Here is a 13,237-nt window from a genome sequence, read left to right on the forward strand (position 1 = left end):
CCGGGTGCTGCAATGACTCAATGACTCCGACCCTGATGGCGATAGTCGAGCGCGCGCCATAAGACTCGTTGGGCTCCATTGCGGTGGTAGCTAGCCCTGTTTGATTCTATCGACAGTGTATTTCGTAGTTTTACAGTTAAGTACATAGGTAACTCGAACATGAATTGTTCATTCATCAATGACTCCGAAGCCAAGAAGGTCGGAAGTTTCTAATGCATGATGAAGATTGAATATTTACGGAGGAATGGAATGTTTTACTTTCTCCTTTTGGCCGAGATATCTGGGGCTTATATTCATTGGACATTCTATTGGTAACCATATACTAAATTTACTAGGTAGGAACATGATAGGCAATCAGAGTCTGAGACTTCCCCTAACTTCTATCCCTAGTTCTTGTCCGTTTATATATATACATAACTACCATCTGTCTCTGGACCTGGATCTATGTTCTCTAGACACTAGACATCCTCTTCCCGAGGTCTTGCTGATATTCACGTGCTGTCCAATTGCCCTAGATTTGTAGTGGTGTTCAGAACCACCATGTACTTTGACTTGTCCCTTTTCGGTTTTTGGGTGCATTGCCACTTACCCCTGCTCAGATCCTTGGTCTCCGGAGATCTGGACTCTAATCATGTAGATCTTCGCTTAATCGGAAAATACTACCATTTTAGGCAATGAAAGAGAGTATGCAATATTTAACTTCTAGTGTAGTGAGCACATTGTATATTGTTGGCGAGGGTTTTCGTCGGGACGTCATATTAGGTGTATGTGGCCTAGAACTATCTGAGATAACTAGCTATGATGGCCTACGTATGTCATAATGGATCTAATGGATACATTCTCCACACATAGCGGATTTGGTCACTCTTTTTTCGGCAGCTCTGGAGGGCTATGTAGCGATTTCCGGCGATATATAGTATCACATTTGACTAGGCCTATTTGGGTAATGACGAACCATATAAGCATTTCGACAGTTGTAGGCTCAATCTCTTGGCCACATATCCAGATATACTCCGTACAGCTCTTTTCCTAAATCAGCCTACGGAATAAGCTACTTGACACAAGACTTGACTCCTGATCTCCCTAACCTCGTATACCTACATATTTCCCTGTATGTACCGGATTTTAGGCCACGGTCGCGAATTTCCCGATCGGGGTGCCGCCGCTTTTATGAGGGCTCCTGCTCACTGAGTATTTCACAGCACGGGTGATCACGGTGAGCACTTAGGATATGCTTAGTAATGTAAAAAAATATTGCTCAGTGAGCGCTCAGGTCTGCGACCGACAGCTGGTCGAATGTTCAGGTCTGTTCAGTGAACGCTCAGGCTTGAAAAAAAGCCTACTAATCCCTAGTCCCAATCCTAACTATCTCGGGGCAGACCTGATAAGAAAGTGTGGGGTAACTCTGGAACTCCCGGCCAATCTACTTTTTATACATTTAAAGAGGCAAAACACTGCCTTGATGATCGTTGTGTCTTATAGTTTGAGAATAAGCGGCTTCAATTTGGCGCTAGGAAGTAAAAAAATAAAAGTACAAACATGGAAAGGAAAAAAAAAGTAAAAGAACAAAAAAGGGAAATCATTGGGAGTTTATGCCTTGTCTTGGGGCCGATCTCTGAATGGAATGTTTGCTCGGCCAGCTCGGACCGAAATCTCGCGGAGCTCATGTGTGCGAATCAGTGATGGTCCGATCACAGGAAGTAGTGCGTCTAGTTCTACGCTTGACGAGAATCGTGCATATGCCTCCCAAGTCATGCGCACAAAGACTCCCGCAGGTGCATTGGTTTCATAGGCATCTGTGATTTTCACTTTGAACTTGGCCGGCAGGTTTTCAACAACTTTTTCAAAGTCTTGGACAACCAGCTTCGGGTTTCCTTCGAGAACGAGTAGAATAAGGACGTGAGTTTCGCGGCCGGAGGGAAGTTGTGATAGCGGGCGGGAATGTAATGCAGGGTTTAGGCTCGAACTTGAGGCATGACCAGAAGACGAAATTCCTGGCGAAGGAGGAGTTGAAGTAGACGTGACGTGGAAAGGTAAGACAATGGGATTCACCCCATTATGACTCGAAAATCTTGGCATGTAGTAGCCACGAGGAGTTTCATTCTGTACCGCATCGAAAATTTCATCTGTCGAGATAGATATCTTGCCAGAGTGAGAAAGCTTTCGCATGGTCCGCGCAACTCGCTGTGTAAAGGATATTCCATTTACACGGGTTCTCGCAAACGCCGAAGAGCCACAAGCAGCTAAGACATGGGTTGTCATCGGGTTACTCGCAATAGCAGTACCGGAATAACAACAATCTAGGATGCAGAAGGTATCCATAGGATAAGTGTGGTAACTCAATTCACGATCGATGGTGCGCCATGGAACAAATTTTTCCTTCTTGGTCGCGGTAAAAGAAAGTTCGTTAAGTTGATTGATCGTACCGTGGCCAGCGTAAAAAAAAATGAAGAGCGTTGGTTTGCAAATGCGGTGTTTGGACACAACTTCTTGATGCAGGCGATCTCCCAAATCCCAGCCTAGAACGGGATTTTCGTGGTTCATGACAAATGTTTGGCTGGCAACTCCGAAAAGATCAGCCATCATATGGGAAAAGGTTTCTCCATCTTCTTGAGCACGAGTGTTGTCGTCGTCCCAATAACAAACGAAGGCCGTAATTTGGGAGTATGTTTTCCCTCTGGCCTTAACCGCCCTTTCCAGTGCAAATTTTAAATCGGGAAGAGCAATCCTTTTGGAGCTGATCCATCTTGGAATTTTCGATGGAGATTTTGGGGATACGGGTGAAGTTGCAGAGTTGGGCGAGGTAGGAGGGTTAGACTGAGAAGATTCCATAGTCAAGTGACTCAACCGAGTGCCGAATAGAGGATGTGCAGAAATCGATTTGAGTACAAAGTGAAAAAAAGTAAGAAGTCCCCTTGCCTCAGATTGGCTCAAGGGTCTTGGGTATTGAGGGCTCACGAGTAACTGACGAAGAGAACTTGAGATGATAGAGAGGTGAATAACTAGAGAATTGAGAAATGAGTAAAGGTGAAAGACGAGTGAGAGTTGTTTGCTGAAGTTAAAGGCAGAGATGTTTGTGAAAAGGAAAGAAAAGAAAGAAGAAATTCAGACCTGGGGACTTGATAGAGGCAGGACAGAGTAGGACAAACCATGCCTATTCTAGCAATCCTTATTGTAACAACCATGGAACCTCATCCGATCCGGGCCCAGTGTCTCTCCCTTTCCTCCATAACTTCTCCATACAATCACACAATACAACACACATTGTAGCTTCATCTACTAACTCGTAGATCTTAATAGGTTATGAGCCCGGGGAGTTCGTTATTGGTCTGATCTCACGATCTATCAATATCCTCGGAAAATTCGCTTCTCGCCAAGTCTCGAGAATTTCCCCTTTGGGAAGTGCGAATAGTTTCAGATCACTTCTCGACGATCTGTCAAGGGGTAAACCATAATCAGACGATTTTGTGGTTGTTTGCTATTTTCTAATAATAGCTACCCCGCGGAGTTTGCTTCCACTCTGCACCTTTTCTTCTTCTCTCTGGATCTGCATGTGAGCAAGTCCTTGAGCTTATGTAATAATCAGGGGCGTGCTCAGTTTTACTCAGTGAGCAAACGGCGGCAAGGGGTGAGCACTAAAACGGAAAGGGAAAACCAACTTGCCCGGCCTAAAATCCGGTGTATATGTACATGTAAGCATGTCGGGATAGAACGGTGGAATTGTTCAATGAAAACCCGGCAAAATCAGGGCCAAGACGACCACGACGACCACGACGACCACGACGGCCACGACGGCCACGACGGCCACGACGCAACATTCTCAACCCTTTCCGAGACAAGCATTTCCCCCCACCGGAACAGTTTTGATCGAGTAAGAAGAATTGGACCGGAAGATGCCCAGACGAGAAGACAGTTTCCATCGAGTAATCTGATAAAGCGGGCCATTGATAAGCGGCAATTGCCCGGAGATTCCACATCGGAGGTGGCCGACGGCCTTTCCTCGCCTCGATCGATATGCTATACTCGTCTCAACATGCCAATATCCCAGAGATATAAAGGCACAGGGGCATGGCCTCTCAGGTGCTTCCTCGTATGGCAGAGGTGAAGGCCATTCTGCAGCTGCATGACTGTCTGAACCGGCTGGTTTTGCGAGTACATAATGGCAACGCCGGGGTCTGGAATAATGGCTCGGCAGTGGGCCTGTGGATATTCTCAGGATATTCCCTGGGTAATCCCCTTCTTCGCTGGGAGGGAGATCTTCTTTAACCCCAAGGTGGGCCCGGACTGTTTTTTCTTCGGAGGCAGTGGGCGTATTTATATCTCCCCCGGTCCCCTTATCTTAGGCCTGTTGCCCCTCTTATCTTCTGCTTATCTGAACGGCTTTCTTATATTTGAAGGTTATCTTTTGGTTATACTTCAGTCTTCAGTTCGACATATCTAGTTATGGCAACTAATCTCCCCTCCATTGCCGTGGTGGCTTCATCCCGCGCCGTTATCTCCGGCCGTTTGACTTCTGCCACTGTTGTGATCTCACTGACAACCGGTAAGATCACCGCCGTCTTCGATTCCGTGATCCCAGCGTCGGAGTTCCCTGTAAATACTCCCTATACCGACTACTCGCCTCATGTTTTGCTACCCGGCCTGGTTGATGCGCACGTTCACCTGAACGAGCCTGGCCGCACGGAATGGGAGGGCTTCTACACAGGCACTCAAGCCGCTGCCTTTGGCGGTGTGACTACTGTCATTGATATGCCTCTCAATGCCATCCCTCCCACCACCACCGTGAACGGCTTGAAAGAGAAGATCCAGGCTGCCCAGGGCAAGTGCTGGGTTGATGTCGGTTTCTATGGCGGTATCATCCCCGGCAATGCGGGCGAGCTCAAGGCTCTTGTCCAGGAGGGCGTCCGCGGCTTCAAGGGTTTCCTGATTGACAGTGGTGTAAGTGAATGATATCAGCATCGTGTGTTCTCCAATTAGTATTAACATTCTTCAATAGGTTGATGAGTTCCCCGCTGTCGGGAGAGAGGATATTAAGAAAGTCATGGCCGAGTTGGCCGATGAGCCAACAACTCTCATGTTCCATGCCGAGATGGTGCCTCCCATTACCGCATCTGTGGGCGACGAGGTTCAAACATCCGATGCACCTGCCGACCCTGTCGGCCCCCTTGAGGCATATGCGACTTTCCTGGCCTCGAGACCCTCTTCATTCGAGACCTGTGCTATCGAAAGTATTCTGTCTTTGGCTCATCTTGCTCCCAACCTCCCTCTGCACATCGTCCACCTCTCTGCAATGGAAGCTATCCCCTTGTTGCGGGAAGCCCGCGCCAATGGCGTCAAGATCACAGCCGAGACCTGCTTCCACTATCTGTCCCTGGCAGCCGAGGAAGTACGCGACGGTGACACCCGCCACAAGTGCTGCCCGCCTATCCGGTCAAAGCTGAACCAAGATAGTCTGTGGGAAGAGCTGGAGAAGCACACTGGTGACGGCGTCATCAAGACCGTTGTCTCCGATCACTCCCCTTGCACACCAGATCTGAAGATGCTTCCAGCCCATGTCCCTGGCCACTGTACCGGCGGCAAGGAAGAGGAGAGTGGTAACTTCTTCTCTGCCTGGGGCGGCATTTCTTCCGTCGGGCTGGGCCTGCCCATCCTCTGGACAGACCTCAGCCGCCGGAAGGGCCTGACCTCCTCGCCAGAAGACGAGAACACCAAGAACGCCCTCCAGGACGTCGTCCGTCTCTGCTGTGCCAACACTGCTGCCCAGGTTGGCTTGCAGTCGCACAAAGGCGACTTGGTTGTCGGCTTTGATGCTGATATTTGTGTTTTTGATGACTCTGCCGAATGGACCGTCGAGCCGAGCACCATGCTCTTCCGCAACAAGTGCTCCCCCTACCAGGGCCGTACTCTGCGCGGCATGGTCCGCGAGACCTGGCTGCGTGGTGAGCGTATCTTCAGCCGTGACCAGGGATTCCATAGCCAATCGCCGCATGGCAAGCTGCTTCTTGAGAAACGGGTCTGAGATATTCCCTGCTTTCTTACTCTTCTTCTTACTCTTCTTCTTACTCTTCTTCTTACTCTTCTTCTTTCTTTGTCCACGCTTATCTCGGCATTGCGCCTTGCTATCTCTTCTATATCTCTGCCACTTTACATCTCGATCTCAACCTGTGGGATCGAACCCTCTGATGAACCCTCTGATGAGCACTAATGATCGCACAACATTCATACCCTTTAGATTAATGACATCGCATTCTAGCTTTTAGAATAGAATACTAAAAGCAATCAATTGAATCCTTCCAAGTCTTTTAAAACAAGCTAGCACCGAGAAATACATCAATGCAGTCATTATTGTTGAATACTATACAGATACATATCAAAGACTCCCAACATCCTTCTTCCCATCCCTCCCCTTCTCCCACTTCTCCCTAACCCTCCTCCTAACACCCCCATTAACCCCCTTCCCCCAAATTTCCTCCTTCTCCGTCCCAACCTCAACAGCCTCATCCGCACTATCCTCCTCCCCAACCGGCCCAATAACAACCTTCCTCTCCTTAACCGCCCTCTCTTTAACCCTCGCCCGATCCACCTTTTCAAGATATGTCCAGTACAAAAACGCCTCTGCAACGGCAACACTCAGCGCCGAAAACAAACCAAGAAGAACCTTAACCGCCTCGCTCGCCACTATCTCCGGCGTCGGGAACTTCGTGAGCGCCGCGTACACGCCGAACCCGGTCACCACCACCGAGATGAAGACGCTAGAAACCAGCGAGACCGTCAGTGTATCTTCTTCTACTCGGCCGTCGTTCGTGTAGGGCGATGCGTGCGGATCCGCGTGGTCAGCGTTTGGTCGGTAGTTTGGGTTTAAGAGTCGGTTGTAGGATTCTTGTTCTGTGGCTGCGATGAGGCGTGCTTTTGATGCGAGATATTCGGCGCTCTGTATTGTGTAGAATGTTAGGATCTGGTTCGGTGTGGTTTGTGTATTGGAGGAAAGGGAGGGATCGGATGAAGTTGTGTATAGACCACGTACAGGCTCTGGCTTCTTTGGCGGCGGAGGGACGTAGACTTTCGTGCCGCGGAGGAGGGAACTGAGGACGGTTGGGGTGTGAGAGGCCTGCTCTTTGCATTCTGGGTCGTTTTGCAGGTATCTGGCGAGCCGGATCAGTTGCTCGTGGGCTATTGGGCCTTGTGCTTCCAGCGTGGTAGGCAGGTCTAGCTCCTCGTGGCGCGAAGCTGGAATAGCTTCGAACGCGGCGAGGATGCGATCTGTCGTAAGAAGGAGGACCATTATGATACAATCCAACGGAATTAGGGCAATTCAGCAGAATTGAGGTTTAGTTCAGTTCATGGGGAGATAAAGCGGAACCCCAAAAAAGTGGCAGTTAAGCTCCCCACATCGTCATATCTTCCTCTCTCCTCTCTCACACACATTTTTGCGACTATGGCGGACTCAAAGAAGAGGTAAATTCATATTCCTATTCTATATCTTTACATCCCCTTCTATCTGCCAACCTCCAATCTCAATCCCATGCCCGCATCCACAGAATCCAGAAAACTAACCCCTCCAACAGCACGGTAACAACACAAACCAACCCGCGCGGGATCCCCGTCGCCCCATTCATCGACAATGTCAGCGACTATGTCTCCTCCCGCGAGGAAGTCGAGCCCACTCTCCGCTCCTTCCAGGAGATGATCTCCAAGTACCAGTTCATGGAGGTGAACACGCAGCGCCGCGGCCAGGGCTTGCGCGAGAAGATCCCCGATATCAAAAAGACGCTGGAGATGGTGCGGTTCTTGCAGCTGCGCAAGGAGGTAAATATCCCCCGCGCGCATCCTCTATTCATCATATGCACTCCGGAGAAAAGGCGACTTGTGGAACATCCAGCTTTGGGAAATTGAATCGGAAATTGGAAATCGGGAATATCAAGTTCACTAACACTCACTTTTCTAGTCCAACCCTGGCTCCGACCTCGAAACTAGCTTCGAACTCAATGATACCCTCTACGCCCGGGCTGCGATCTCACCTGCTGATGCTGAGGAGGTTTACCTCTGGCTTGGTGCGAATGTCATGTTGGCCTACCCTCTCGACGAGGCGGAGACCATGCTGGATGACAAGCTTGGTTCTGCGGAGTTGAGCTTGCAGAATTGCGAGGAGGATCTGGAATTCTTGCGCGAGCAGATTACGGTTAGTTTATTCGGTTTGCGGGCATATGTGTGGGAGGTTGGTATATTGGCGCTTTTGCTAACATTTGACTTTTTGCAGACATTGGAGGTTGCCACGGCGCGTGTGTACAACTGGGATGTTGTAGAAAGGCGTAAGCAGAGGGCTGATGGCAAGGGTGGTGAAGAGGAAACGAAAAAATAAGAAGCGCCCTGGTGGCTGAATATGTCTTGAAGGGATTTATGGGATATTATAAAAATGTTGCCAATGTCATCGATTATGAAGGGTCTATTATCTTCCAGGTTAAAATGTCAAGAAAAAGAATCAAGAGAATCATAATGCAGCATGGAGAAATATTGAAAAGAAGTAGTGAATATTAAGTATACGCTCTAAACCAAATGCCCTATGCATATAAACCGAAAAAAAGAGACGCATGTCATGATTCGTGAACAACCTTGAGAGGTAATAGAAAATCGCCACAAACAAAAAAAAAGAAAGAACAGACCATTGAAGTGTCCTCCATAACTTCGTTGAGTTTTGAGGACGCCACCTTCACTATGAACCTTCCAGTCCACGCGCCTGTACGGCATATTATTGTTGGCGACAGGGGATCCGAAGATGGTAGAGAATCTCGACGGTGCGTTGCTGTGTCTCAAACAAACGAAATGCTAATCATTCAACTTTGGAAAACAGAATCATTGGAACATGTTGGAACCTAGTCTGTCGGCATCAGAAGCAGCTCGCTCACGCATCCGCTTCGAGATGTCAAAGCCAGTTTCATCACCGACAAAGGTCCACTCCTCAATGTCATCAAGGTCATCATCGGCTCCATCCGGGGAGGTCTTAGCTGTAGGTGTAGGAGAGAATGGGGTGGACGAAGCAAGCGACTTTTGTCGGGCCAAGGTCTTCGCGTATTCAAGATCACGATAAAGGGCCTGGATTGCAGTAGCCACACCGTCTTCCTAAACAAGGGAATATCAAATTAGCACTCCATCCACTAAGCTTGGGTAGACTTAGAACAACTCACATTCCGAATCTGAACACCCAGATTTGTTGCCCTCAAAATCATACGTTCACTGTGCGTCGCCTCCCACAGAGCCCGCGAGAAGACACTGACGTTCAGTTTCTTCAAGCAGATGCCAACACCTAGATCCTCCACCCGGGAGCCGAAGAAGAACTGGTCTCCGAAGAATGGCTTGATGATGGTGGGGACGCCAGCTCGAAGACTTGCGCCAGTGGTTCCTGCTCCACCATGGTGGGCTGCAGCATCGATTTGAGAGAAAAGCCAGTCGTGAGGTGCAGATTGGATCTGATGGATTTCTGGTGGCAGAGGTATCTCGGTCTTCGTGCTAGCTGGATCGCCAAGCCTATCGGACCATCCCTTCGAGAGGATGCATCGGACATCTGCTTTCTGGACTGATTCGATGACGGTCCGTGTCAGAGCAGAAGGATCCGAGACCACAATGGATCCGAACCCGATGTACACGAGCTTCTTGCCATCCGCTCTGGCCTGTGCAATGAAATTCGATAGTTCAGTAGGAGGAGTCCAATCTGTGCCCTCATTCAAAAACCAGTAGCCGGTAATGCGAATCCAATCTGGGTAATCAAGAGGCGGGACCACCACGGAGGGCGAGTAGTTATAGAGGAACGGAACTTTGTTCTGCTGCATCTTGTCTAGGGTTGTGGCCTTCAATCCCAACTCGTTGTTTCGCCAGCGGTTCACTTGCCCCGCGATGGCCTTCCAGAAGATGTTGTCGAACATGACGTACGTGATGTAGTTGTATGCTCCACCCATGCGATTCTCTGGCACTGCGAAAGCATGAGGGTAGGCCCGTGTTCTTGTCCATGGCATGGTGAATCCGCGGAAGTACGGAATCCTTAAAGCCTCTGCAATGTGAATTCCGGCCATGGCGCTCGGTGACTCGATTAGAAGGTCACTGCCCTGACAACCAATCCAAGCCGACGACAAGAGGTCATCGATCCATCCTCTGAACTTCATTGAAGCTTCCCTAAGGAAGGAATATGTAAACATCCCGTTCTCCACGCAAATTCGCATTAGCTCTGCAGGATCACCGTCAACGGGAGCAAAGTCAATCCCGTGTTTTCTGATCCAGGGCTCGAACTCGGCGTGGGTTGCAATCTTCGGTTTATGGCCCTCCGCAAGCAGTCCTTTGCAGAGCGCGATGTACGGTTGTACATCGCCCCGGGAGCCGATGGTTAGGCAAGTAATCCTTAGAGGCTCGGAAGGTTTGAAGTTGATAATGGAAGCGCGAGGATCGTCGAAGAACGGATGTATTTCCGATGAATCCTCGGTGAAAGTCGGACGTGCATCATCTTCCTCGGGGCTGTCCAGCCTTGCTTCCTGAAGCATGCGGTGCTCAGCCTTAGCTGCTTCAACTTCGTCTCGTTCTTCTTCTTCTAGCAAGCCAGATTCCACCAGGAATTTCACGGACTCTAGATTTTGATGCAGTGTGACTGCACAGTCGTCTCGTGAATCAGAGGCATTGAACTCAAAGAAAAGCTCTTCATGGCCACGGATGATGACAACAAGTCCATGGTACCCAAAGCGGAAGCCCTTCTCTTTTTCAACGTTCTCAATGTCTTTGAACGGTAAGATCATCTTGGTCCGAGTGCCAGGAATCAGGCTGCGGAAGCAAAGTTTCTTCTGACTTATATAGATCTTGCCGTATAGCGGGAGCACACGATGCAAATAGGCGTAATATGTCGCCTGCAGTTTTTCGGTAGATGGAAGAGCGAAGTGTGCACGAAAGCGATCTCCATAATTGAATGAACCTTCGTTGTCCTCGGGATCAACGTTCTGATCTTCAAGCAATGGCCCTTCCCGTTCTCCATAATGCTTCTGGCCACCAATCCACATGCCAGAGACCTTTTCTATATAGCCCATTGACTCTGTTGCTAAGAGTGTACTCATTTGTTTCGAGCGGCTCTTCAAGTATTCTGCAAAACCAGCGGCGCGTTGAAGGGGGTATGCACCCACTTTGACAAGATCGTTTAAATGAGTAACGGAGCTCGGCCCTGAAGATTGCATTGTATTAGATTCGCCAGCGATATATCGCGTGTCTTCGGTGGTTTCATTGCGACCTAGTGTTCCAGATGGAGAGCCTGTCGCTGCACCTAGGTCCAGCCGTGTAGACGCGGAGGGGGTCGTATCATCAGAATTCCGTTGAATATTTTCTCCGACACCCAATGAGCATCCTTGCAGTGTGCGCATAGTGGGTGATTGGAAGACGTCGCTTCTGTGTAGTATCTGACTGGCAGATTCAGTGGTATCTGTCATGGATTGTACAATCGGCGATGATTCGGTCCCTTGCTCTGCAAATGAATCTGCCGAGCCTTGATTTTCATTTCCTACGCTGGAGCTTCGCTTGCGCGGTGAAACTTCCTGCCTCTGATCAGACAAACGAACGCTACTGACTGACTGTCTCTTTTGATGTTTGATATCGTGTTGGCTCTGCGGCTCTTTCGTTGCAGAGGTAGCCGACGCAGCATTGACCAGGCGCTTGATGTAGTTGAATGCGTCTTGGCCCGAATCAAAAAATGAGAAAAAGTACTGTGAACTGATCAGCAATGAACTTAGTAACGGTTCATCCAACGACCTACCTCGTCAATTGCGTATGTTTCGCCGCTGTCGAGAACTCGAATCTTGAATGTCTCTGCGAAATCGGCCATTGGGCTCTCCTCCAGGTCAATAATATTCGCTATTGGGAATGATACTTTGACACTGTCGCCTTCATTATGCGTCCGGAAGATGACTTTCTGGAGAGCTTTCACCCATTCCTTTGCACTGGTAGCACTGTCTGCTCTGAATAAATATGTCCGCTGATCAGTGGTGACCTGAAAGTCCTTCACATCACCGTCTTTGCGATCTGCGAGAGACGCAGAGATCCCATATCGAAGATCGACATGTCCGCTAGGAAAATAGAGATTGGAGGGATCTGCGTAGTATGAGAGGACATCACCCTTCAGCGCGAACCAATAGCGATGATACGTAGGGTTCTTGCGGCCACGTTTGGATAGGTATCCCGACTTTATCGCCACGTTGGACTTCTTTGGGAGGTAGGCGTAAAAGCAGATGTGACCTTCCGTCACATACATGTAGCCTTGAAGAAGCATGCTCTGGAGCAACGAGCATGCATACTCCACCAGAACCTTTTCGGGCTTCGCAAACTCAAACATCTTCATCAATCGCGTAGAAAGAGCGGACGCGGACGATTCCGGTTGGTCTTCCATGGGTTTGTTTAGATTGGGTGGCGAGTGTGGTGTTGCCGATGTTAAGTCAAAGTGAGATTGCGCTTCAACCATGCGACTTAGAACCGGGGCTGCTCGCGGCGTCGCACTGCGAGTTCGCCTTAAAGGAGGCACCTTGAGCATCGGGTCGATTGGGTTTGATGACTCGCTTGCCTCGTCTTCTGAATCTAACTTGGGTAATCTCTGCAAAAGCTTATTGTCTGACCTTGTTCTTTGATGGCGACGTCCTCTTTCTTCCAGAACCAGTGTGTTTGATTCTGGTCTCTTGCTTGGCTGGCGGGAGTCCAAGGATGGCACAGGCGTCCGCGATGAAGGGTTTCCACTAGTTCGCTCCATCCACGGGTGTTCTTCCATATCTCCATCACTATCACTTGATTCCTCAAACCGGGCATGGAAGTCCGACTTGGATCCGACAGCAGCAATCATGGAGAAGAGGGACTGTTGCATATAATGCACATTGCCGTCCCGTGAACCCATACCTTGCGGCGGAGCTGTGAAATCAAACTGAGCATCATCCCCATCCTTAAATTTGTCTGGCACTCGATCTGAAAATGGACGGTTGGATGAAGTAGGTTTCATACTTGCGCTCAACTGCCGGTCTGCCCGGCGTTTGGCATCGTCTCTAAACGGTTTCATCCTTATCTCTGGTACACCGATACGATACAATCGATGCAAAATGTGGGTCAAGGATGGGAGTAAACGATGCTAGGGCGCGGTGAATCACTGAGATCGGTCGGGCAGTCAGAAGCTCGAGCCAGGTGACAGCTCGGCGCTGATAGGACTATGACGATCAGGTATACACTAGTCAAACGG

At 49.3% G+C, this 13,237-nt stretch overlaps 5 protein-coding genes across 5 annotated transcripts; 2 read left to right on the forward strand and 3 right to left on the reverse strand.

The window, feature by feature from the left end:
* Positions 1-1,590: 1,590 nt before the first annotated feature.
* Positions 1,591-2,832, reverse strand: N7518_004186 (uncharacterized protein; the record flags this gene model as incomplete). The annotated part of the gene is made up of 1 exon (XM_057185113.1): positions 1,591-2,832. One exon carries the CDS (start codon positions 2,830-2,832, stop codon positions 1,591-1,593), a length of 1,242 nt encoding a protein of 413 aa, XP_057041883.1.
* A 1,611-nt stretch (positions 2,833-4,443) lies between these two features.
* On the forward strand, positions 4,444-6,019 carry N7518_004187 (allantoinase alX; the record flags this gene model as incomplete). The annotated part of the gene is made up of 2 exons (XM_057185114.1): positions 4,444-4,938; positions 4,997-6,019. The coding sequence occupies 2 exons, from the start codon at positions 4,444-4,446 to the stop codon at positions 6,017-6,019; spliced, it is 1,518 nt and encodes a 505-aa protein (XP_057041884.1).
* A 351-nt stretch (positions 6,020-6,370) lies between these two features.
* N7518_004188 (TMEM199/VMA12 family protein) lies at positions 6,371-7,282 on the reverse strand (the record flags this gene model as incomplete). Its single annotated transcript, XM_057185115.1, has 1 exon — positions 6,371-7,282. The coding sequence occupies one exon, from the start codon at positions 7,280-7,282 to the stop codon at positions 6,371-6,373; it is 912 nt and encodes a 303-aa protein (XP_057041885.1).
* Positions 7,283-7,435: 153 nt separating this feature from the next.
* N7518_004189 (tubulin-binding prefolding complex subunit PAC10) lies at positions 7,436-8,359 on the forward strand (the record flags this gene model as incomplete). Its single annotated transcript, XM_057185116.1, has 4 exons — positions 7,436-7,455; positions 7,566-7,806; positions 7,946-8,179; positions 8,258-8,359. 4 exons carry the CDS (start codon positions 7,436-7,438, stop codon positions 8,357-8,359), a joined length of 597 nt encoding a protein of 198 aa, XP_057041886.1.
* Positions 8,360-8,850: 491 nt separating this feature from the next.
* Positions 8,851-13,060, reverse strand: atg26 (uncharacterized protein; the record flags this gene model as incomplete). The annotated part of the gene is made up of 3 exons (XM_057185117.1): positions 8,851-9,117; positions 9,183-11,726; positions 11,777-13,060. The coding sequence occupies 3 exons, from the start codon at positions 13,058-13,060 to the stop codon at positions 8,851-8,853; spliced, it is 4,095 nt and encodes a 1,364-aa protein (XP_057041887.1).
* Between the last annotated feature and the right edge of the window lie 177 nt (positions 13,061-13,237).

Source organism: Penicillium psychrosexuale (assembly GCF_028828465.1).
Source record: "Penicillium psychrosexuale strain IBT 29551 chromosome Unknown utg000003l, whole genome shotgun sequence".
NCBI classification, from domain to species: Eukaryota; Fungi; Ascomycota; class Eurotiomycetes; order Eurotiales; family Aspergillaceae; genus Penicillium; species Penicillium psychrosexuale.